Source organism: Dreissena polymorpha, chromosome 2 (genome assembly GCF_020536995.1).
Source record: "Dreissena polymorpha isolate Duluth1 chromosome 2, UMN_Dpol_1.0, whole genome shotgun sequence".
Classification (NCBI taxonomy): Eukaryota; Metazoa; Mollusca; class Bivalvia; order Myida; family Dreissenidae; genus Dreissena; species Dreissena polymorpha.
Window position 1 is genome coordinate 150,960,514 of NC_068356.1, and position 25,030 is coordinate 150,985,543.

Sequence of the window (25,030 nt, forward strand, 5' to 3'; positions counted from 1 at the left end):
AGTTTGCTACTTTGAAATAAACAAATATGTTAATATTTCTAAAAATATAACAAAGCTGTTAATAGTTACATATTTTGGATATAAGCACTCGTGATTTAAACCTGATTCTTTCATTTTTTCCCGAACGTGTGATACCCATGAATAGGAGTGAGGGTTACCACATGTTTCTTGACATGTCTACGAATAATAATGCTTACCTAAGATACAGTTGAATGATTTGTCGTTGAATAACTTTAAGACTTATTTTAGTCCTCGTAAATATTGACATATATACACCAGGTATCTTTCCCTCTTTTGCATATAAATCATTTTAGTTTTTAGACGCTTTCACATTTGCAAGCCATTTAAATATTATAGTGTTGGACTCTCTAAACTTTTTAGCTTATGTAAATCCCTACACTTCCCTTCCATTTTCCAATTTAAAATCGCTCTAAGCGCTTTTGCTGATCAGGGACCTATAGGACCCTGGGATGATTTATGGTTGCTTTGTATAAATGGATAATTCAAATATGTCGATGTGTTAAATAAGTCGCGTTTATATTAAAACGTTAAAAATACACGAATTGTTCTCAATTAAAAATTGGACTACAGACAAAGTAAATTCGGATGTAATTTTAAGATAATTATATACTCAGCGCTGTGCTTTGAAGGTGTTAAAATTGTATTTTTTTTCGTATAGAGGTTATTTTATAATGCAGTCATAAAACCGGAACTTAAACCCAAATTAGAAGCATAAGCATGTTACGATGACCATGTATATGTAACATCAGTTTCAACAACAAGAACAATAAGTGTCCCTGCAAGTGTCTCGTAGTTTGAAGCAACAGGGGTTCCGCTTAATGATGCAAATCCCGACATCATACATAATTTTTCTCGAGTTGATGTTGAACATCTCCGGGATAAACGGACAAGCCGCTCATCCGTGAACTCTTTCTTGACTATCTTCACCTTTTATATGCTCGTTAACTCTTTAAATAATTTGATGAACTCATAGTCGAAATGTTCACTTTATTTATTCTGAAGAGTCATTTGCAAATGAATCGGATGAACATGAAACATGTCGCTATTCATTACAAACTGTTGAATATATATAATCACAATTAATAATTGTGTTTAGTACTTACTGAATAAATACTAACGATTGTTGATTGATCACGTAAGAAACCACAGAAATGTTTAACCAGCTTTATTATTTACATTTAGTAGTTTTTTTTAACAAATTGTTTATGTAACATAAATTAGTTATGTATTGTTTTATTGGTTAAGTAAATATGTAATTAAATTGAAGTTCTTTACCATATATTGGTTCGCTTCCACATGACCTGACCTATTTTGTTTGTTTAGGAAATCGTAGTTTTACACTTGGCGCGAAATAAACGTCATTATAAAGTGCATTATGGGATTGATTTGGTTAAAGTGACCGGAGGTTAAATTCCACTATTCGCGGTTTGATAACTCTGTATTGTGTTCATTCAATCATACAATCAACTTTCATTGACGTTAAATAAACCTGAATAACCGTAAACTTACCAAGGTCTAAAAGTAACCGAGCGGGTGCTGGATGTTTACAAAAGAAGACCAAGTATGTGTAAAAACTATTGAATGAGACCAAAAAATGTATATTGATACGTCTATCTAATGTTTGTACTATATAATTTTAACTTAAATTTGTTAAAAATCATTTTTTAAATTTAACATTTAATTGTATGTTTTTAACTTCCCTTTTTCTTACTCTGTTTTTTAACGCATGTATTTTTATGCTGGCATCGTGGCTTTATCGTTGTTTTTTACGATGAGCTGTATATGATTAAGTCGCAAAAAAACAAGCTGTTATGTTTTTTTAATTATATTTTCCACAAAAGCGCAGCTCTTAATACAAACAATCGACAATTAAGTATGCATACTATTGCATCGCTTACGAAAAACACTGTCTCAAACACATATAACACATGTAAAACAAAAGTGTAGTGGTAAACAATGAAATACAAAACACAATATTAACTTTATTATCAATTAATTAAAATGTATGACGCACTCATTTACTTTAATTGTACAGCCGGGTACCAGGCTACATTGTCCGCATTATGTTAAGTGTCTTAGATCTGCATTTGTTTATCGCGGTCTATGACTCTTTTTTTCTAGCACATTGCAAACAATGAACACGACCTTGGAATATGGGATCAAGCTGCAATTCATGGCACAATTTAAGCACAATACACTTTCCAATTTTTTTTCTGAGCGGAAAATTTAATTTGCATCAAGTTAATACTTCTATACTGTACCTTAAATGTTACTTTAAGGCAATGAAATATCATTACTTCAAGATGCAAATAATGCAGAAACATATTTAACATACTGTGAATATTGTCTGATATCGAAATGCACATATGTACATAAAAATTACATTATTTTGTGTACACAATAAATAAAGTACGCTCTTTAGTAATTTGTAGATCATAACTTTTTAATGGAATTTATGTCCTTTACAACAAATTACGTGAGCATCATTTTATATATTTCAAGAAGATTATTCACACGCCCACATTCCAAATAAATCCTACAACGAACCTCCATTATTATCACATACATACGTATCCATATCCTGGGATCTATCTCATTTAAAACATTCTTACCATCGCACTGGACAGTTGTGTGAACGAACTTAAGATTCAGCATTTCAAGCTCCACTTTCTTCATGCTATACCACATCATGGGCTCTGGGTGCAAGATTACTGCTTGCCGTTTCTTCGGCAATCTTAGTATCAACTCCGGCCCTTCCTTCATCATATCAGTGATGGTTGATTCCCAGGCCCGTTTCTGCTCTCCCTTCAATCCACCGGCTGCCATCAGATTTCGTTCTGGTATCATGTAATATGGCAGACGTTCCGTTACAATAGCAGTTCTTAGTTCTCCAAGTCCTTTATGAACCCAATAAATCAAACTCCTCTCACTGAACAACGCTTGTGGATTGTTCTCCGCAAGCCACAAGACAATGTTTTTTACTGTGTATGATGTAATTTCTTTCTTTACTGGCTTTAAGACATCCTTAACCACCATCTTTAATATAACATAAATGTAAATCTGGGTGTTATTAAGATTGCTTACAAGCTCATTCTCCCCTGTATTGAAACAGATCCGCCACTCTACATGTCTGTACTCACTCCTTTCAAATCCGACGGGAGTAACATATGCGTCTAATGCTACAACCTTTTGAACGATGGCGGGCGGGGGCCAATGGCGACTTCGTTCAGCCTACTTCTTCAGTATACTAGGGCAGAGGCAGCGAAGGGAGTGTACTACATCTGCATAAAATACCCCAAACATTGAAAAGGGCATTGATGGTCCTGCACGTTCATAGCGTACCTGGGTTGGCTGAAGTTCATTTGATTGATTTTGTGTTTCAACATAGAGGTCACTGCTCAGGAGAGGACGGCCGTTTTCATTATCACAAAGGGCCTCGAAAATGTATTTGGGAAACTTAGTTCCGGCTCGCTTAAGTAACAATCTACAGTGTCCAGGACGGCACGCTATAGGACTGAATGTGAACACAGTAGCTTCCATTGGCAATTTGTCATCATTAACAACATCTTCTATGCATATAATAACTCTATTAACGAACATAATGTCCGTGTCACTCTCTACAATGCGGGTTAGTCCCTCTGCTTTGCTACCCGTTGTGATTAACAAGCTACCTCGCAATACTGCTGTCATCAGCCTATCAAACTCCCTGTAAGCGTCCCTTCTCGCCTGTCTGATCTCTGATCCATACCCCAGGAAGTTCATCACAATACATATCTCCACTGAGGCTTGTTCACACTGAACCTGAATTAACATTTCGCTTGTTTTAAATAAAACATGTATCATGACGTTTAAACATTTATAAAATTGTCGCCATACGTAATAAACGGGGTAGTACCGCGTTTCATCAATCAAATACAAGCCATTTTTTGTAACGGTATATATGTTATGCAGTTTTATATTAATTACATTTTTTCAATTCCTTTCTTTTCAGTAATGACAAAAATGCACATTAAAAATATTTCTTAATACACAACATATCAAGTAGCTAAGTAAGCGGACGTAATATTTCGAAAATATATAACAAATACTAATAACAACAAGAAATCGCTAAAAATACCACAACTATAATTAAATCCACACTCCCACAAGCAACACAATCCCTATTAACACCAGCACAACTACTATCTCCCACCATCACCACCACCACATCTACTACCACCGAAACCATAACTACAACTTTCTTATTCTGTTCCAACCACCAACACTTATATCACTACTACCACTCATACTACCACAGCCACTACGATCAACACATCCTACTGCTTCTAAAACTGGGAAACCTACTTATTTTGGAATACTACTACTTCTTTAAAAATACTACTGCTACTTCTACAAAATTACTTATGATACTACTACTACTACTGTTACTACTACTATTACTACTTCGACCACTACTTTTAAAATACTACTACTACTACTACTACTACTACTACTACTACTACTACTACTACTACTACTACTACTACTACTACTACTACTACTACTACTACTACTACTACTACTACTTCTACTGCTGCTGCTACTTCTACTACTACTACTACTACTACTACTACTACTACTACTACTACTACTACTACTACTACTACTACTACTACTACTACTACTACTACTACTACTACTACTACTACTACTACTACTACTACTACTACTACTACTACTACTACTACTACTACTACTACTACTACATCTACTATAACTACTACTACTATTACTACTACTACTACTACTACTACTACTACACATACTACTACTACTACTTCTACTACTACTACTACTACTACTTCTACTACTACTACTACTACTTTTTCTTCTTCTGCTACTTCCACTACTGCTACTACAATCACTTCTTCTACTACTACTACTACCTACTACTACTACTACTACTACTACTACTACTACTACTACTACTACTACTACTACTACTACTACTACTACTACTACTACGACTTCTTCTACTTCTACTACTACTACTACTACTACTACTAATTACTTCTACTACTACTACTACTACAACTACTACTACTACTACTACTACTACTACTTCTACTACTACTACTACTTCTACTACTACTACTTCTACTACTACTACTACTTCTACTACTACTTCTATAACTACTACTAATACTACTACTACTATTACTACTACGACTACTTACTACTACTACTACTACTACTATACTACTACTACTAGCTACTACTACTACTACTACTACTACGACTACTATACTACTACTACTACTACTACTACTACTACTACTACTACAACAACAACACCAACTACTACTACTACTACTACTACTACTACTACTACTACTACTACTACTACTACTACTACTACTACTACTGCTGCTACTACTACTACTGCTACTACTACTACTACTACTACTACTACTACTACTACTACTACTACTACTACTACTACTTGTTCTACTACTTCCATTAATGTTACAACGTTTGTTGCTGCGGTTGATAGAGTTCCCTATGCAACTTTTTTCTATTACTACTTTTACTAGTACAACTACAATTACTGCTCCTTCTGATGGTACCAGTTAAGCTTATGCATCTAATGCTACTACTTATTCCGCTTCAAATACTGCTGTTTTTGCTGCTTTCACTACATTTTGTACCACTTTTACTACTTTTTAAACTGCCACTACTTCTACTACTACTACCACCACTTCCACTACCACTACCAAAACTACTACTGCTACTACTACAACTACTGCTGCTTATACTACGATTACTACTTTAATTACTACAAGTTTAACTACAACATCTATGCCACTTCTATTACCCCTTCTACTACTACGACCAAAATCATAACATCCACCACCATGACTACCACCACCACCACCACAGCCACCATCGCCACAACCACATCCACCACCAACTCCATAAACATCACCACCATCATTACCACCACCGCCACCACCAACACCACCACAACCACCACCACAACCACAACGACCACCACAACCACCAAAACCACCACCACCACCACCACCATCACTACCACAAACACCACCACTACCACCACCACCACCAAAACTATTACACCGACAACTTATACGTTTACTTCTACTACTACTGCTACTTTTATAAATGTACAGGCTAACTTGATTGTGCCGACAGTAAAGTCCAATCTGATGAACATCATGTTCTGATTCATCACGCATGTAGCCGCCTTCCGCCATCTGTTTTATCGGAAATGTGTAAAGGACATCATGAAAGCTTAAACTTGTCCAATGCAAAGCAAGTTGAAACACGTTTAAACATAACAAAACACATTATTGTATGAATCGTCTAAAGGCATACTTGTTAATTGGTTTGCAGTACACGCGGCAATAGCCTTGGACAAGAAATATTTAAATGCATGCCTACACATTCAGATAAATGTAAATATATTTGCAATTAAAAAGTAACGACTTAGTCACTTTAGCAATTACATGTTTAGAAACTTCAAATTATTTGTTATTGATTCAGTAAAAGAAAAACACTATAAAACAACGCCATCATGAATTTACTGAGTTCAAACTTATGAGTTTGGCCTAAATAAACATAGGGCGGTGTCCCTTAACATGTTAAAAACACATGGGTCTTTAGATATGTTTTTAAAAATTATATAAGATATTTTCTTATGTTGTGCTTGGTTTACCAAGAATAATCCTCTCTGTATATATATATATGTGTTTATATCTATATCGAAACGAAATTTACTCCTTAGAATACAGTTAATTGCATGGGATTCTTAATCCTATGTCATGTATTTGATATAAAAGATACTTTGCCAAATTTAATGTATGACTTACATTTTTTAAACCACCTGAGATTCAGAAGAGCCAGGTCTATTTTGTATGTAAGTTAAAGATATGTCATTTAAATGCAAACGAATGTAATTTGATTATCCACATACATTTAATCTCACGTTTGGACCAATTTCAGAAAATAGCTTTTACCTGATTCACTCAACTTAAATGTAAATTTACTTCTCGATTGGACGTTATTATTAATTCTAACACGGCACGTGACTTGTTTTCTATAGACAAAGAAGGAAATCAAGCGTGGGTTATTCTGCAATAACTTATGGGCGGAGCTTATACACTGAAAGCACGCGCTGTAGCTAAACAAAACATTCCGATACATTTTCCACCAGCGTAATAATCCGGTATTTTATGAATGAAAGTCACGTGACAAAATACTACGCTATGAACAGAAATGCGTAAACTTGACCCAATTTCGCACGGTGTTCGTCTGCTGCTTCGATACTGAAATGGCTGAAGTTCGAATCGGAGTTGTTGTCTTGTAGATTCAACACTCTTGCGTTAATTTAAAGAGTACAATGAAAACATGTTAGTTTACGCAAGTTGTTGTTCTAAGTTAACCAAACGTGAGAAATGAAATGGGTTTTTTTCCATCCAGTTTGGCTGTTATTGAGGGCGGATATCTGATCGACAGAACAGCCGAAAGCTATTTTTATGGGCGGAGCTTCACATAAAATAGTATGCAAGAAAAATAAGATACATTCTATAAATCTTTAGTAAAAATCGTGTTAGAATCGAAATAATTCGTGTACGTTATAGTTTGTGGTCGAATAACCCACGGCCGGAAGTTTAGATGCGTGGTTTCAAATCACTCGTGCTTCGCACTCGTGATTTAATCCCTACGCATCTAAACTTCCGGCCGTGGGTTATTCGACAACAAACTATAACGTACACGAATTATTTCTTAAATAAACATATTCGTGATGCATATGTTACATAATTAACGCATATTAAATGGGAATACCCGTGTCTTAATGGGAAGTCAAATTGAGTCGTATCCCACTATTCACTTAATACAATGATTACTTGCGGAATATATCGATAGTGTTTGTGTATTTAATGATTGAACACATACATCGTAAATATTGGCCAGCACTGCTTATAAAAATATGAGTAGTTTGTGTTTATTTAGTAATGTGGAATGAAGTAATAGTTAGTTATCGTTGTAAGGTTGTAATGCCAAGAAGTTGAATACAAATTCGTGATTTTTACTTGAAGAATCATAGCATTTTTTAATTGAAACCCTCATTAGTCGGGCTATAATTTGAAACAATTTTAACAAAAAAACACCTTATAAACGAACTTCATTTAGATAAAGTATACATGGGGTTATGCAAATTATACAATTACATAAACGACTAAATGAATTATTGTAACGTAACAGAGGTAGTTTAAAATTTAAGGGGGACAAACATAAAGGCAGGTGGGGTAATCACGTGATAGTCAAGATGGCGTCGTCCATGCCGAGACAGTTATTTTTCGCCATTTTATACCCTTCATTACTTTTGTTTATTGTTTTACTGACGCTCTCTTTCCAGCCATATTGGTAAACATGTGATAAGCGTTTATTTCCTATTAAAATTTGCTTTATTTCCCGACTTTATTCCTCGCAAAATTTCTTAGTGGAGCTTTAATTAGGTCATCCCGCTAAGAAATTTCGCAACGAGTAAAGTCCTTTAACCAAATTACTCGCTATTTTCGGATGATTATTTTCGCCGGTATTTCCGCATATAACTTCGCAACTGTTACCTCAGATTTTAACAGACATGCGTCTCATTTTCTACGAACAAGAAAGGAAATGACATAAGGGTTGAATTACGAAGGTCTTAAGCATTATCGGGCATTGTACTTTAAAATGCACGTGCTTGAACGAGATCTAGTATAGTTCCTACGCGTTTGACGGTGTTTATGTCTCTTCATTTTAAAAAACATATTTATATCCGTATTTCCCCTCCAATACGTCACCATGACACATTTTTATAAGTAAAAATATTTTACTGCGCGTTTGAAAAATAGCATATGTTTAGTACAAGATATTATTATTATTATTTAAAAGAAAAGTATCACCGATATACCAATAAGGGCCTTTTAGTAGTATTTGTCACAAAACATTAAGATGCATACAATCAATTACAATCACGTAATGTAGGATATTAAACTTGTGTCAATTAATACAATTAATTATATTTATCATGTATGGTCGGGTGATGTCATCAACAGGAACAAATGAATGTTCTTCTAGATGAAAATATAGTCATTGTATATTTTTAAAAGAGCTTTAAAGAGACAAGATGGGCATGGGTCCTAAGCCGCTAAACTGAAAACACAGAAAAAAGCAATTTCAATCTGCGTTTGAAGGTTGCACTTTACAAAAAAGCTTAATTTATAAAATCCATAGGCAGCCATATTTGTCATCAGACCAATAACATTTGTGAACTTTATTGACATACCATTAGAACAAACATTCGGATCAAGTTTCATGAAGATTGGGCAAAGATGTGACTAAGTTTTCAATATACAATATGTAGTCATATAAGGAATACTTCCCCGCCTGGCGGCTATGTTCTTGAACAGAGTTTTAACAAAGTTTCAATTAAGTCTTTAACGGAAAACTGTCCCAATCCTGGTGGCTATGTATTTGTAACGCCCTGTTAACATTGTTTAACATGGCAGAGAAATTATTAGAACAATTGTTTTGACCAAGTCACATTAAAACTTAACGTAACATGTGATATCTAGAATGTAAACAATATTTTCTTTAATTTGATGTAGTGACTTTTTGTACCACGCAAAACCCAGTTTTAAATTGGTTCTAGATATAAGTAGGAATCATGTTTTGACAAAATGTTCTCAAAATCGGAGTAAAAAATAAACTTCTTTAGTTTGAACGATGTTTCAATACAGCAATATATGTAAAATTGCCCTCCCACTGGCGGTTATGAATCGGAACAAATGTTTGTAATAAGCCGATATATCGTTTAAAAAAAAGATTTCACTATAAATTTGATGTCTAGTAACGTAGCTCTTGATCTCGCATGACTCAGTTTCAAACTCGGCTCAGATATAATTCTGACAAAATGGTTTGACTTTGTCTCATGAAGATTGGAAATACATGTTGCATATAGAGTGTAAACAGGGCAAATGTTAACGAGGCATGACGCACGACGAACAACTGATACAGTGCAATCATACAAGCTCACCTTGAGTTCGTTGTGATTAGGTGAACTAAAAGCTTCTTTTTTTGCACTACTTATAGTGGTGTCTAGCACTGCAAATAATTGCCCCATGTATTTATGCACAATGCATAACACCATCAACAAGAAATGGTGTTTTATTTCTATGGTATACACTTATTTAAAATTATTTCAAAAAGGACATCAACGTGGCATATTTGATATAAATAAATTAAAGAAGGGATTTAATTTAATGAAGGGTTTTCCGCCAGAACTGGTGTGCTTTTTAATGAAAGATTACATTATTAACGTGCCTTTGAATTCTGTTACATTACAACTTTTTTGTGTTTTTTTCTTTTACTGTAGAAAGATGTCATCATGCTTGCCCCTTCAGTCCCTCCATGATACCATTTGTTGTAATCGACATATGCTTTCAGTTTATTGCTCACTGTAATTTTGAAATGTTTATTCCGTTTATTGCCGTCTGTACTTGCATAAGTGCATTTTGTATTGCTGCCTCTATGATCTTTATATGTACTTCGTACTGCATGTACTTCGTAATTGTATTTCTTGAAACCAAAACTTAATTAGATGCTATAGTGCAAATTATTGTACCGTGAGACAACTCTGTCAGCTGAATGATACATTCCGGCGTGTATACTTCTTTTGTGCAAACAATACTATTGGCGTCCGGGCTGGTTCCGCAAGTGATGTATTCGTTAAGAACATATAATAATAAATAATTTTATATAATCGCAGGTTGCAAGACATACGGACACTTGGACGTTCGTGGTTAGTGCTCGTTTCTCATGTGTGTGCATGTGTCCATGCACATGTATGCGTGCTTTTGTATGTGCGCGCACGAGTTCGAGGTGTTTGTGTTATGTGCTATCATGTGTGTTTGCAAGCCTTGGACGAAGGTGAAAGAATATATTCCGAAGCATTTAACTTTTCGAGGTCATAAGGAAAGCGGAGTACCCGCAGGGAACGCCAACTATCTAGTTTGTGAGAAACCAATAAACCCGCATGCAATAAGAGGGGTTGAAAGTAGTCCGTCTTGGTGAAGAGCGAATATTGCAAGCACTAACTTAGCTTAATTGCAATATGAGATTCACTTCTGTACTGACAAGGTGTTCAAACAGTGACAAGGTTTGAATGTTCTGATCCCTAAGTGATTTTTTAAAATGAGAAATAGAGCATTTTTTTATGATTGCAACATGGCGGAAAAAGTACAATATGTTTAAAAATAAATATTATTTAATCGGGTACATTAATTTTCAACAACACAAATCTGCCTATCGTGTGCAACACTCAGTTAGTTATATAAACATCGTAACTGCTAAGATAATAATATTATTAAATACGTTATTATATACGATGTGTTATATATGTATTAACTTGCTTTTTTTCTTTAAGCATAACATCAAATTCAGCACTTAAAATTAAACGGTTATCAATATAAGTAAATACCAAAACAGATATCAATTTTCTCAAACATGCTTCATAATGCTCAAAAGAGTTTATCATAACAAAGCTACATGCGTGAAAGACATATACAGGCGTAGTTTCAAACTGGAAGCACAGACGGTGATTGCAACCTCAAGCGAGCCCCAAAGCTTTGGAATTGTATATTCAATATATATGTAATTTAATATGATCATATGTTGTTCTTCTTAACAGACCAGTATTTCTCACACAATACAAACACAAATATTTCGAGGATTAATTTAAGAGGAGTGTATGCTTGTGCGTGTGTGTGAGTATGTGCGAGGGCAAATGAGCATCCAAATGACGCGGGCGTAGTATACACAAGTACACTCTTCCCAAGTGATGCCTCTTCTTACGATCGGCTAAGATAATTGCTGGTTATTGTGGGGCATTAGGGAACTGAATGTTCGCGGAGTACGACACATAGATCCTTGTCACCATATCGCAACAACTGACGTTGATAAATTTAGTAACGTAAACGATTACTCATTTAAAATCAACCATTTTCAGACATTCGTTTCAACCATCATCGAAACATACCATTTTTTTACGTACGGAATGTTCCTTAACTAATTTTGTCTCCATCAAGTTATATTTGCTTTTTTCTAACATATGAAGTCTGCTTGTGTCATGGATGAATTTCGTGTTATTTTATACGTGTTATGAAAACAAAATAACGAACGATATACTTACATTGTCGCTTGATTCTCAGTCACAGCTGCAGTCTGTTATGTATTAAAACGTGCGCTTGACCTTCGGTAATTGCCAGTGAGCCAAATGAGGTTTACAAAGTCCCCAAGAAGCACGCTTTTGTTTTGATGTTGATCGTATTTACCGGACCATGCATTTTACAAGCCTCTGGAAGAATTAATGAAGATCAATTAAATAATCAATCAATGAATGAATCAATTAATCAATCAACCAATCAACCAAGATCTTACTCAAATTTATTGTTAAACCAGACCGCTAGATAAGTTAAGAATCCACCAGATATAAATTATTACATTTTCCGATAAGGCCGCACCAAAGCAAGTCCTGGCCATCGGATTTTTTTTCTAGAAATAAATGGAGCGAGAATGCGAAACGGCATCCGGAAAAAAAACAATTTTGCGAAACCGAAAGTCTTTTTTTATCACATGTGGTTATTTGTGCTTCCAAAAAGCGTGTTTAATATGAAATGTATTAGAACCTTTTTTTTCATTTTTCATTTTTAGATGGGATTTTTTGTTTTCCCATGGTGAATGATTTGTATACATGTGCATGCATAGTTATTGATTTAAAACATTGTTGAGTTTTGTTCAGTTTTGTTGAAAATCCATTTTTATATGGGAAAAAATCCCATCGGAATAAACTCCCAAGGGAATACGTTAAATGAAACAAATCCATGAGAAAGGATATCTTGAACAAAAATAAAAAACATATTAATGAAAAAGTTGAGATATTATATAATAAACTTCAATACAAAATCACAAAGAAGAATTTTGATCGCACCCTTTTATCTACAATATGAATATCTCAAAACTAAAAATCTCCTTAAGTTTGCGATTTTCCGCAAAATTTTTTTGATGGCCGTCGCAAGCAAAACAAATGGAGCGATAAATATTTAAAGTTGTATTTGACCACTTTAATGTATATTTACTCTATTTGTGCATCCAACAAATTTATGAATGGTCATTTTATATTGTGAAGGAGTTTTAGTCCATGTGTTATTTAAATATGCAAATTCAATGTGTCAAACAACGCTCAAGGGCTATATAACATCGTGCCAATTATTTGTCAGCACGTGTTGTGCACTGGATGTTTAATTTTTGTCTTTAACGGTTCATTTATAAATAAACAGTTGCGTGATCTTTAAACTAAGACTAAACAAAAACCAGAAATTATGTGAATGCACTAATTGCTTGCACAGTGTTAATTTAAGTAAATTTTCATGTTTGCACATCTGACCTATTTAAGCCATAACTGTTTCTTTTTAACAAAAACAGTTATAGAATCGTCACGTTTCTATCACGTTCACTACACCATGCAACTCAACCAACATAACTAATCAACACGATCACCGTGGCACATCATTTCATTATTACATACTTGGGTATTTACTGAAAAGCTCCTTTAGTGATTCTTTGAAACCAAAACTGTCAGTTTTGCGGAATAGAATGAATTGTGGTAAGCCAAGCTCTTGGAGAGCAGCTTATTTAATTGGAAAACAAATTAGTAAATGATAAGATGCTTTATCAATGTTAAATTATGTGTTGAAAATGTGAATTGGTATGATATGAAACATGTTCGTACGAAAATAAGTATTTCTAAAATGAAAAAGTATCCGGAAGATCCGTGTTTGTTGTTGTTGTTGTTATCAAAATAAAAACATAATGGCTAGGTTAGTTTTTTCTGACTTGTTTTGACCGACGAGCATTTAACATTAATTCGGCGTAAACTTGCTTGATCAGGTGGTGACGACACAAGTTTCCCTTTTTTGAAATAAATCAGATAATTGACGTACCGTTCACGACCGGATAAAGAATATAAACACCGAATGCTGGATGTCGGTGTTTCTTTTTGCAGTGGTTAACACCTCTTTAAGGTGAAAGTCCAAAACTATCGCAGGGATTCGTAACAAAGAAGTGAAACTCCAGCTGCGGGAGCAGTATTGCGTTCTTTTTACACAATTTCGTGGTCCTTTATATATGGCAAGTGATACCTATGCATGTATCTAAGACGGTGAAAGAAGATCGGATGACGCACTTTAGAAGCGATGACACGCTCACTTCACCAGAAACGAAATCACATATTATTAAAGGGGCAGTACTGTAAAAATCAATTACCAATACAGCCAGCTGTGTATATTGAACATTTTAGAAGCAAACATATACAATGGTTACTCCATCAATAATTCAAAATTTTAAGAGAAGAAAGATATAGTAAATCGAAAACCAACAAGCATGTGTTTTCAAGTACGTCTGCACCATATTCTTTTGATAAAAATGCGTTAATTAAATTGCAAAGTTTAATATAAACATTTGTTTAAAGTTATTTAAATTTGCGAACACGCTTCAAAAAATCTCCATAAAATGATGGGTGGGAAATTTTATTAGTTTAATGCCATTTTAAAGAACCATTATATTTTGAAATTAAATTACAATACTTTGAGTAAAATTTAGCGAATTTACGTCGTAGGTTATGATACAAATCTTGTTTTAGCAATTTCTTCGTTAATATAGGGTTAAGATCATTAAAATCTTTAACACATGAACATGCTCTGTCGTATCGTACCAACTGCAAAATGTAAATTCCATAGGATGGACCTTTAGGGATGCTACCATCTAAGAACGGAAAATTCACCATTTCAAAGTGAAAGTAGTCCCGTTTTTCTTATAAACTTGTCTAAATCAAATTATTATTAATTGTTAGATGTAAGTCTAAATATGCAGTATCTGTATTGGATTGACACGCTCTATTTAAGACATTTTCTTTAGGATAGATTGTTTGAATATATTATTCAAAGTATGGTTTATCTAAGTTTAGTATGTCATTAATGTACCTACTAGTTAGGTATACACGTTGAATCAAATCTAGTTCTTAAGTTTTCGATAATTCTTACATAAAAACGCGTTCATAGCAATATAAAAAAGATCAGCTATACGTGGCACACAATTAGTACCCATTGGAACTTTGTTTAAATATTTTACCCTTAAATTCAACAAATAAGTTATCCAGAAGAAAAGTAAGTGCTGCACAAAAGTCTAGACAAGTCCAAATTTTGTATTTATCTAATATCTTATGAGTGAAAAAAGCTGTTTTAGTGTTTAAAACAAGATAAAAACACTTCTCGCTTGCAAATGTTTTTCAATCAGTGAAACGAGTTATGATTTTCTTTAAGTGTGAGGAAGCGTTGTATATAGTGTAAAAAAATAGTATGTGCTTATTGTGACACCTTATATTTTTTCTTTTTAATTTTATCAATAACTTCTAAGGAGTTTTGTATTGATCGAAATAAGTTTACATTACTATTTTCAAAAACTTTATTACCATATTTAGCTATATGATATCTAACAGCACTCAATGCGGATGTAAGATACACTGATAATTGCTTGGTGATACAACACACTGAATTAGCGATACAAAGACTTTCATATGGCGTTGTATGTTCGTCGGTAGTAAAACCATGTGGGGGATTGCATTCTTTTTTTAAAAGAAGTAATTGTACTTTGATCATTCAAATTCAATTTATTTAATAATTAAGATTAGTATATACCTATTGAGCAAATAAATCGCAATGTGTTTAAACCATTCATTTGAATGTGTTCTAGACCAAAGGCATAGTACCGCCCTACATGTACAATACATTTATGTATGTCGATTTCTATTGCGGATGTATAAGGATCTACATTCAGTTACATAGTTACAGAAGAAGAGCTGACATATCAAGGTGACTTTTTTTATCATAACTAGCTGAGTTCAAACTGTTGTTCTATTACTGATATTTAATATTGCATAGTTCATGCTTACAGTATGATACAATTACTAATATTTTACATTTATTGGAAAGTGGAAACATAACCAAAACTATGGGTAATAGTAAAGTAATAAATACTAAATATGTTCGAGTTTAAATAATCGTTATGTGGATATCTATGATTTGGCCTTTGCAATAATTTTCATAACATAGTTTGCCACTTGTATTAGTTTGAACAAAAACAAATAAAGTCCACATTCTACTGATACCGTTAAATAAATAACACAAATAATAACAATTCGTAACATGTAAATAGTAAAACATATATTTGCAGTCATTTTAGAATTGTTTTCATTTTTAGTTCTTCGCTTGCGAAGAACTAAGGTTATTAGTGTGCGATGTAAGTCAGTCTACTTTCAACTTCGCCAAGAACGATAACTACATCTGCCTGTTTATACTTAACCACTGGTACACTGCAGACAGCAGTGTGTGTATGTAATCAATAGTGTTTAACAGCTTGTGTGACGAAAGTTTCGCCAGTTTGTCATTGGAATCTGTACAAATTGGCTGCTTTCAGTGAAAACGGGGCTTCATGCATGTCAAATAAGTGGTGTCTCAGAAAAGCCTGTGCATAATGATTAGCCTGTGCAATGCACACAAGCTAATCAAGGACGACACTTTCTGATTTTATGGTGTTTTTCTTATTGTTTCTAGTAATGATTTGAAAAATAGAGATCAAAGTGATAATAACAGCAAAGTAACCTCGCTAACAAGGCAAATCACTTTTAAATCAAATATGCAACCAATGCTTTCCAAATGTGTACCTTGTGGCATTTTTACTAAACATCTTAAAGGGTGCTTTTCACAGTTTGTCATTAAATGCTTAATATTGATAAATGTAAACATTGGATCTTAAAAGCTCCATTAAAAACAAGAATAAAATTAAAGAAACAAAAAAGTTACCCTCAACTTGGCTAGAACCACTGACCCCTGGAATAAAAGTTGATTATTAAGACCACTCGGCCTCCGTGCTCATACAATGGGATATGTATTTTATACTTTATATAAGCAATCCTCGAAGTATGAAAAAAATATAACGACAACAACAATACACTCCAAACTATTAAATCGTTTTGTTAATTTACCAAAACGTTGAAAGGTCCCTTTAATGTCTTCAGACTTGCAAATTGAATGAGTATTAGATACACATAGCACAACATGTACATGATTCAAGGCTTGTTATTCTTTAGCAAGGCAACTACAATACAAAGATGGTTGCCAGTGCAGCAACCAATTGCGAAAAAAACGACATATTGTTGTTATTTTGTCTAAGTTATCTCTATAACATAAATATGAGGATAAACAGTGCACACCCATCTCGACCCATGCTTTAAGACACACTCTTTATAAATTTGAATGGATTGTGTTCATTTCAAACTTGCAATATAAAAAGCTATAACATAATTTTGAAAACTGAATTGCGTCTAAGAGTATGCAATAGCGAATAACTTCAGTGCCTTTATCGCTTTGACAAAATTTAAGGCAACTGCACACTTTACTTGATCGACTGCATACAGAAGAATATGTGACCAAAAGCATCTTTTGAAAATAGCACTATGTCTCTTATTCATCATCATAAAATACAAATCTGTCATAAAGCAGTTAAAAAGTACCTTGCTACTGAATGTAAACGTGTCACTGTAAATCAAATGAACAAAGTAAATTCGTTTAAAATCTACTCTAAATATTTATAATTATGATCAGATTAAAAAGAAATTAAGATGCTCAGTTATATAGGTTTAGAACCAGAGACTTGACTGATTATTGCATGTCCATTCTAGAGGGACGTATATGTGTCTGCTCAAATGAATGGGGGGAAAAATGATGGACTGTGTACCTACATCACATGACCGTTATCACTTTGAATATAAATGTTTCTTGTAGATATTGTCAATAAAACATGATGTTGGTATCTTAACAAAGTAAACATTTAAAGTCGCTTTATATCGCTTTATTTAGTAAAACATGTAACAGTCATTGTGCAAGATAGAAAAATAAACAAATTCTAAGCGTACGTTTATTACATACGTCGTTGATCATCTGATAAAACTAAAGTATAAGGCAATATAGTTATGTTTAAATTGCTGATTGTATTTCAGTGGTAATTGATGATATACATACAATGAATATCGAGAGGTCCCAATATATGGTATATACACAAATCATTAAGATTGCAACAGTTTTAGAGCTCCAAACCATCCACCAGGTTCTTAGTAGTTCACTTAACATTTACATGGAAGTTCTTAACTATTGCCAAAATGACAATTAAAACAACTAAAATGGTAAACTCTATATTGCTTCGTTGATATTAAGGATGGTAAATTTTGACAATACGTGCTTTGCTAATAAAGCGTGTACAAAATGGTGCAAGTTCGAGAGCCTAAATTGCTCGATGGTTTTGCTGTTGCTGCGGGTTCAGGGTTCGAATCCAACAGTAAATGGTAACTTAAATATTCAACTTGCTCTAGAAATTGAATAATATGCATTTAAAATAAATAAACATTCGAATGAACTTTAAAAAACTTATTCAGCTGTAGATATCCCTATTTATTTTGTTAAAATGTATATATAAAGTAAGTTATAATAATTTGCTAGCATTGAATTCCTACGTTATTAAGTTAAGGTTATCTTAGTGTCCGTCTCTGTAAATGTCGTGTCAAAGCAACAACCTATTGTTCTATCTGTTTCTGTTTTGCCCCGAACGCATACCTCAGACAGTTCAATATGTCGTCCAATCTCATTCTGGAACAAGAATTCGGACGAAAAATAGTGATAAGACATGGGTATTGTTATATTTGTACTTTAAAGAGAACACATGCACAAGTGTTTATTACAATTTAATAAATAACGAGTTTCAAAATTGATGATTTCAACCGTAATACTTATTCCCACCATTTATTGAATAAAAATTGTATTTAGACAAAAACATAATATTAAACACATCATGGTATTTTCCACATGTGCAGTAACTGTACATAAAGTTGTATTTCTATTTTAAAGTATAGGTCTCATTTGACTTGCAATTCGAAACATTGGGCTCTATTTCACAAACCATATGAAGATTCAAATGAATTGTCCGATGATCATAAAATAATGTGTTCGTTTGACTTGTTAAAATGCTATTTACGCGAAACATCATTTCACGCAACGTTAAAAAAATAACGCTAATAACACAAATGACTGTGTAATCGTTGCCTCGAAATCCACTTCGGATTTCAAAATCATATCATCGATTATCCGATATCTATTTTTCAGCTTATTTTATAATCGGCAAAACTTTTCAGACAGTGGTCATGTAATTTAATATAAATATTGAAAACAAACTTCTTTTAATAAGTGTTGTAGAAATACGCGTGCTTTTAATAAACTATCGCATCTAATATTGTGAACTGCATAATTGTTGACTGCACATACCCGATGCAAATAATGCAAGTAATATTAAACGCTTCAAGTTTTCATTTTCCATTTTTGTACATGGGTAATCAACCATCGGTTTTCCTTGGTTTGAATATCATAACATTAATACCAAGGCAAATACCTTGTGTTCAGACAAGGCAAGTAAACTAAGCTTCCAAACGCCATGAGATTGGAAGTATGGTGAAAAGCACAGATTATTTGATGATGATTTTATATATCTGCGGTATCACTCAATAATAACGTGAATTTAAATCTTAATACCAGTCCTTCGCATGGATATGCTTAAAATTCAGGTAACAAATAGTTTTAAAACTTGGGAACGTAAAAATGTTTACCAAATTTAACGTTGCAGATAGTTGCTTCAATGATAACATAAATATTTATGTGAATTATGGAATAATGTTTTTAGCAGCTTTACATCAACTACGAGTGTTAACGTTAACGTTTACCTTGGAAAATACCCGTTTCATTTTTCCTGTTATATACAAAGGAACGCCAACTATCCTTTGATAAGGGCAGGGTACTCTTTTGCCAAATATATAAACCTTTCATTCCCTGTTTATTTCAATATCACAACTATAGTAAACTAAACATTTGTATATGCATGCAAAACATATTTTGACTTTATTAAACCGTGTAAGATGACATTCAAACATGTTATTTTTTCTGTATGTGTTAATGAATCAAGCACTCAATGATCAAACATCTTCATTTAAATAATCATCAGATATCGTAAGACGCACAAAGAAAGAGATCTAGAGAATTTTCATCGCGTGCATTATGTAAGAAAACAAACATGATTGTCAGTCAATGCTTTTGCGTATCTACTAATAGCATTGGTTGCTTTCCACATGTAGATGAAAGGAACACAAAGACACATTACGCCTTATTTTACTGATTTATTACAAATCAATGAGACAATCCAGGTATCGTACCATGACCTTCTTTTGAGAACATAGGATACAATCATTTGTGTCGTCTGTGTTTGCTGTTTAGAGCCTGTTTCCGCAGAATTGGCACGTAACCGTATCTCGACCGGATTAAAGCAGTAATTTTGCAATAATCTTTCATAACGCTCATGACTTGACGCAAATAAAAGGTAATCACTGGTAAAATAATATTGGTATTACATGCTGTGTGTTTAGTAAAAACTTCAGGTGGCGCTGGACTCAATACGCCTATTTATTTTCTTCATACGTGTTACATTCAATTCGTATCAAACTTTCCGAATTGCGCCCGTGTGATTGTTTGTGTTGAAACGAAACAGTTTAAGCCCAATATACGTCATATTTGTTAAAAGATATGCCGATTTATTTGATATTTTTTATTGCGTTTGATTTAGCGGGACAACAAAGGGTACGTAAATCGTTAACCTTTATTAAGGCATTCGGTGTAAGGAAGTGAGTGTACTTGATACATCAATTTAATGGCTTATTCGGTCAAACAATATATACACGTATCATGCTTTGATAATACTAAAATCGCGATTTAACAAATGTGCGTAATAAAATAATATAATGTGTATTATAATACACAGTACGCGTATTCATTAAATAAAATTAAAACACATTTCTAAAAAAACTCCAGATAAAGACAATACAAAAAAGGGATTAAATACATATTTGTTTAAAAAGTGATATAACAGAGAACAACGCTTTATCTAACTTAACTTCTGATGTCATCATCGCTAGTGTGTATGAATATCATTCTTGCTAAATGTGGTGAGTTTTGCAGTAAGCGTATGGCTTTAAGACGTGACACTCGATAATCCCTTAGTTTTATTTATCAGTGTGTTTCGCTTGGTTTAAGCAAACACTGCTATCATTTATTGTTCAATAAATTACTCGATAAAATGGACACTGAACGTTTCAAACGGGCATGTTATATTGATAGGGGATAGGTGATTGAAAAATAATGTATCATCCACAAAACTGCACGTAAGCAAAGGCAGAATGATATCTACGCTAGTTTTAAACAAACGTGTTTCATTATGACCATGTCAGACATTACATTCAGTAACTAGTATGTGTTCAAAAATGGTTATTCCGCATGGGCAACATCACATGTGTAAACAAACGTTCTTAAACCAATTTGTGTCTGTTAATTTGGAAATATTGACAAAAAAGTAAAATATCATGCTATTCGTGTGTCTTGTCCGCATAGAATGATGTAATAATCATGTATATGTTCTTTGAATTTCTACAGGATATTGCTGACGAAAGATTTAAATTTAAAGAAATATTGTTCGAATTCAACAAACACAAAATGGTATTCATTATTTCATATAAAATATAAAGATATGCTTTCATACTTGATAAAAAGACACAATAACGTATGTGTTATACATTTTATCAGAAATTGTTTTCATGCAAACATGTTTTTAAAGAAATTAAACAACCGGGTACAGCTTCACACAATTATACAATCGGCAGATTATATTCCTAACTCTTGCTTTTGCAGCTATTTGATTTGTATGCTTTTCTTTTGTCAATTGACTATCAATAAAAATATATGTTTCATGCATGACTACTCATCGTATCACATATTCATTGTTTGAAAGATATGTATATGGTAACATCACTTTGATGACAATTTTCAGTATCTGATTAATTTGAGATCTTAAGCTGATTTTTATGTTTATTTATTAATTCTGTTTAGGTGTTTTGAACTAAATATCTGCAAAACTAAAACATACTTTCACAAACCGTTTTAACCTCATGTCAACTTCCGAACCCGGTGAGTTTGGATAATTTTTGATCGTCGGTGTTTCGGCTTAAAATAAAGCAAGAACTTTAGTTTTTAGTATAGTTGCGGTTACGCAACTATGCTTATGTTAGAGCTACATTTCGAAAACCGACATGGAACGGTTGACCATTATGAAGCCTTACCTGATCAAAAATCAGACGAAATATCTATTTAATTAGTATATTGTAATTCTAACATTTTTTATTTAGAAACGTTTTTCTAACGTTTTCTTCCAAGAATATTGCTGACACCGTTTTTAGTGATTTTTTCTAAGACCGTTTCACGTGAAAAAAAACTTCTAAGAAACTAAAACAAATTTCGTTCGTAAAACAATTCTGTTCTGTTTGATAGTGATCTCACACCTACTTTCTATTTCCTTTGTTTACTGTTCTGGGAGAGGTCAAATTCATTAGGCCCTGGTTTAAGGATATGTAGAATTTCATTGGTTAATTATAAATAGAAATTAACATATTCTCAACAGGAAGTGGGGCATAAAGCACTTTCATTCTTTGTAAATGTGTAAAAAAAAATAACGGAGTACGGTGAATTGTTTCTGATTTATGACATGGAATCTGACATGCCTTTCTATGGATTTAATGAAGTAGAGTTTGAAAGTAATAGAGATGTGTTGATTAAAATTAAAATGATTTTCTTTGAGCCAGAAATTAACGTTACGAGTAGAGCTAACGGTTTAAATGTGTCATCGAATTTAATGGATTCGCGCACATTCTGGACGAGTGTTGTGTCTGTAAAATATTAAATGAAATGCCGTAAATGTATCAAGCCGGAAAAGAAAATGGATGGTTACATAATGGTATGCGTGAAATAATGTAATTCTACGTATTTATTTTCATAGTTATGTCATTTTGTAACCATTCAAATTCGTCACGATTTGGAATTCCCGTTTCTAAAAATAGAATATTTTGGTAGCATTAACCAACAAGGGAGGCGACTCGTGATGTCAGCAATTGTTAAGGTTACAATAAACTAAATAATCGAGTCATGAATAATCGAGTCATGAAGGTCTGTACTCTCTAAACCAGGGACCTCTACTGTATAGGTCCCTGTCTAAACAAATCATTATATTTTCCTCGAAGGCATGTTTTACACTTTAGACTGTTGTTCTGGTTTTATCGTTTGGAGATATCGATAGGGTAAGCATAGGTGTTCACTATTAAATACCTGAAATAGGATAAAGTTAGAGATTAAAGTAAAAAATGGTTCTGCAAAAGGTTATAATCCACTAGAAAACGGCCGAAAAAAGAAGGTGCAAAAACAGTCAATTTTAATTTGAGTCGAATTCTTTTTTGGTTTGAACATGGCATATCTTTTTTATTGCTTAAATCGATTCAGCTAAGAGTGCCCGTCAAGAAAAGGTATGGTTATGGGGGTTCTCTATTTGCAAAATGTTGTATTTATTTTCGCTCAAATTTGTCGCTTTTACATTGAAACATATTAGGAAACTATTTAGTATATTTTGACCTAAACATTTACTTCAGCAGCAACTTCCCTGTATCTTGCAACTATGCTTTCAACGCCATCGGCGCTCTCGTTTTAAACTTACGGCATTGTTATTATCTTTGTGTCGAGGAAATATCATTCATCAAACAACTGAGAACAACGTCAATCGTTTTGAACACTTCCACCGATGATTTGTCGCCTAATTCTAATCTGCAACACACCAATTGAACCAGGAAGTTTGAAGATAAACTTATAATGCAATACCAAATGAAATGTTCTTAAGTTCAAAATCGATTCATACACCATTTAATTATTCAAAGCACTACGCCGATACAAGCAGGTTGTATTAATATTTGCTGCCATATTTGAGCATATTTTGTTTATGAATTTAGCAGAAAAATTATTATTAAAGTAAAGGTTTTTATGGTTTGTCAGCATAGCAAACTACTTTTACGTTTTATCTTGATTGTTTGCTATATTTTATACAGCGGGAATATTATAATTCAATGAAATTGGATAAAAGCACACACCTTAGAGAATGCATACTTACCGCAATGGTTTAAATAATAACAAAACGTTTGCGAACATTAAAAAAAAAATAAACTTATTCCGGAAAAGAAAACATATTGGAAAAAGTATATGTAGGTAAAAATTAATCTGACGCATTTAAAATCCTTTTAAAATCACTTACCGTATCAACCATTATTATTTGAATTAAACTGAGGATACAATCTGTCAGACTTTATTGAAGATACATATGGGATTGGGTTTTCTAAAGTTTGGAGTTCCGGATAACACCTATCAAAAGATCAAATGATATTATAGCGGTACTTGCAAGTAAACGTGTCAACATATCAATTGCTTGAATGACTATGAATGTCACTGAATTTTTAGGTTATGAATTGTTTCTAGTTAAGTTCCCAAATAGGTAATAAACAATCCGGTAACATGTTCGTCGGTGATAATTCATGATAATTATTTTACAATTTAAGTTTAACATATAACGATTTCCCCACCCCATACATGTATTGATTCTATTTTGTAATTGACATATACGTGTATAGATATCCCAACATATACGTGTATAAGATATCCCTTTAAATGTGTTAATGGGTTCACACAAACTTAAGCAGACTTAGTAGAAAACGACTATGATTGAGGAAAGAAGCGTTTATAAAATACAAATTGTATCCATATGCTTGCTAATGCTGTACGATCAAACGCCAACAAATATATATTTATATAAACATAAATCTGATTTATGAAAGACGCACATACGCCAGACATTAAAGAAGACATAACTTAACATTAACGTGTGGTTCACTGTA

The 25,030-nt window shown here is 33.2% G+C and overlaps 2 protein-coding genes across 2 annotated transcripts in view; both read right to left on the reverse strand.

Moving 5' to 3' along the window:
• Positions 1 to 1,844: 1,844 nt before the first annotated feature.
• LOC127870200 (uncharacterized) lies at positions 1,845 to 3,252 on the reverse strand (the record flags this gene model as incomplete). Its single annotated transcript, XM_052412856.1, has 1 exon — positions 1,845 to 3,252. A coding segment is annotated over one exon (759 nt), but the record flags the coding sequence as incomplete, so codon positions are not given.
• The window catches only part of LOC127869441 (uncharacterized), a 22,420-nt gene continuing 504 nt past the window's right edge, over positions 3,115 to 25,030 (reverse strand). Inside the window, exons 2-4 of the mRNA XM_052412022.1 lie at positions 12,257 to 12,421; positions 6,198 to 6,275; positions 3,115 to 3,822 (exon numbers count right to left, since the gene is read on the reverse strand). Of these exons, the coding sequence (XP_052267982.1) occupies positions 3,253 to 3,822; positions 6,198 to 6,275 (648 nt within the window). The 5' untranslated portion in view covers positions 12,257 to 12,421 and the 3' untranslated portion in view covers positions 3,115 to 3,252. The remainder of the gene's footprint in view (positions 3,823 to 6,197; positions 6,276 to 12,256; positions 12,422 to 25,030) is intronic.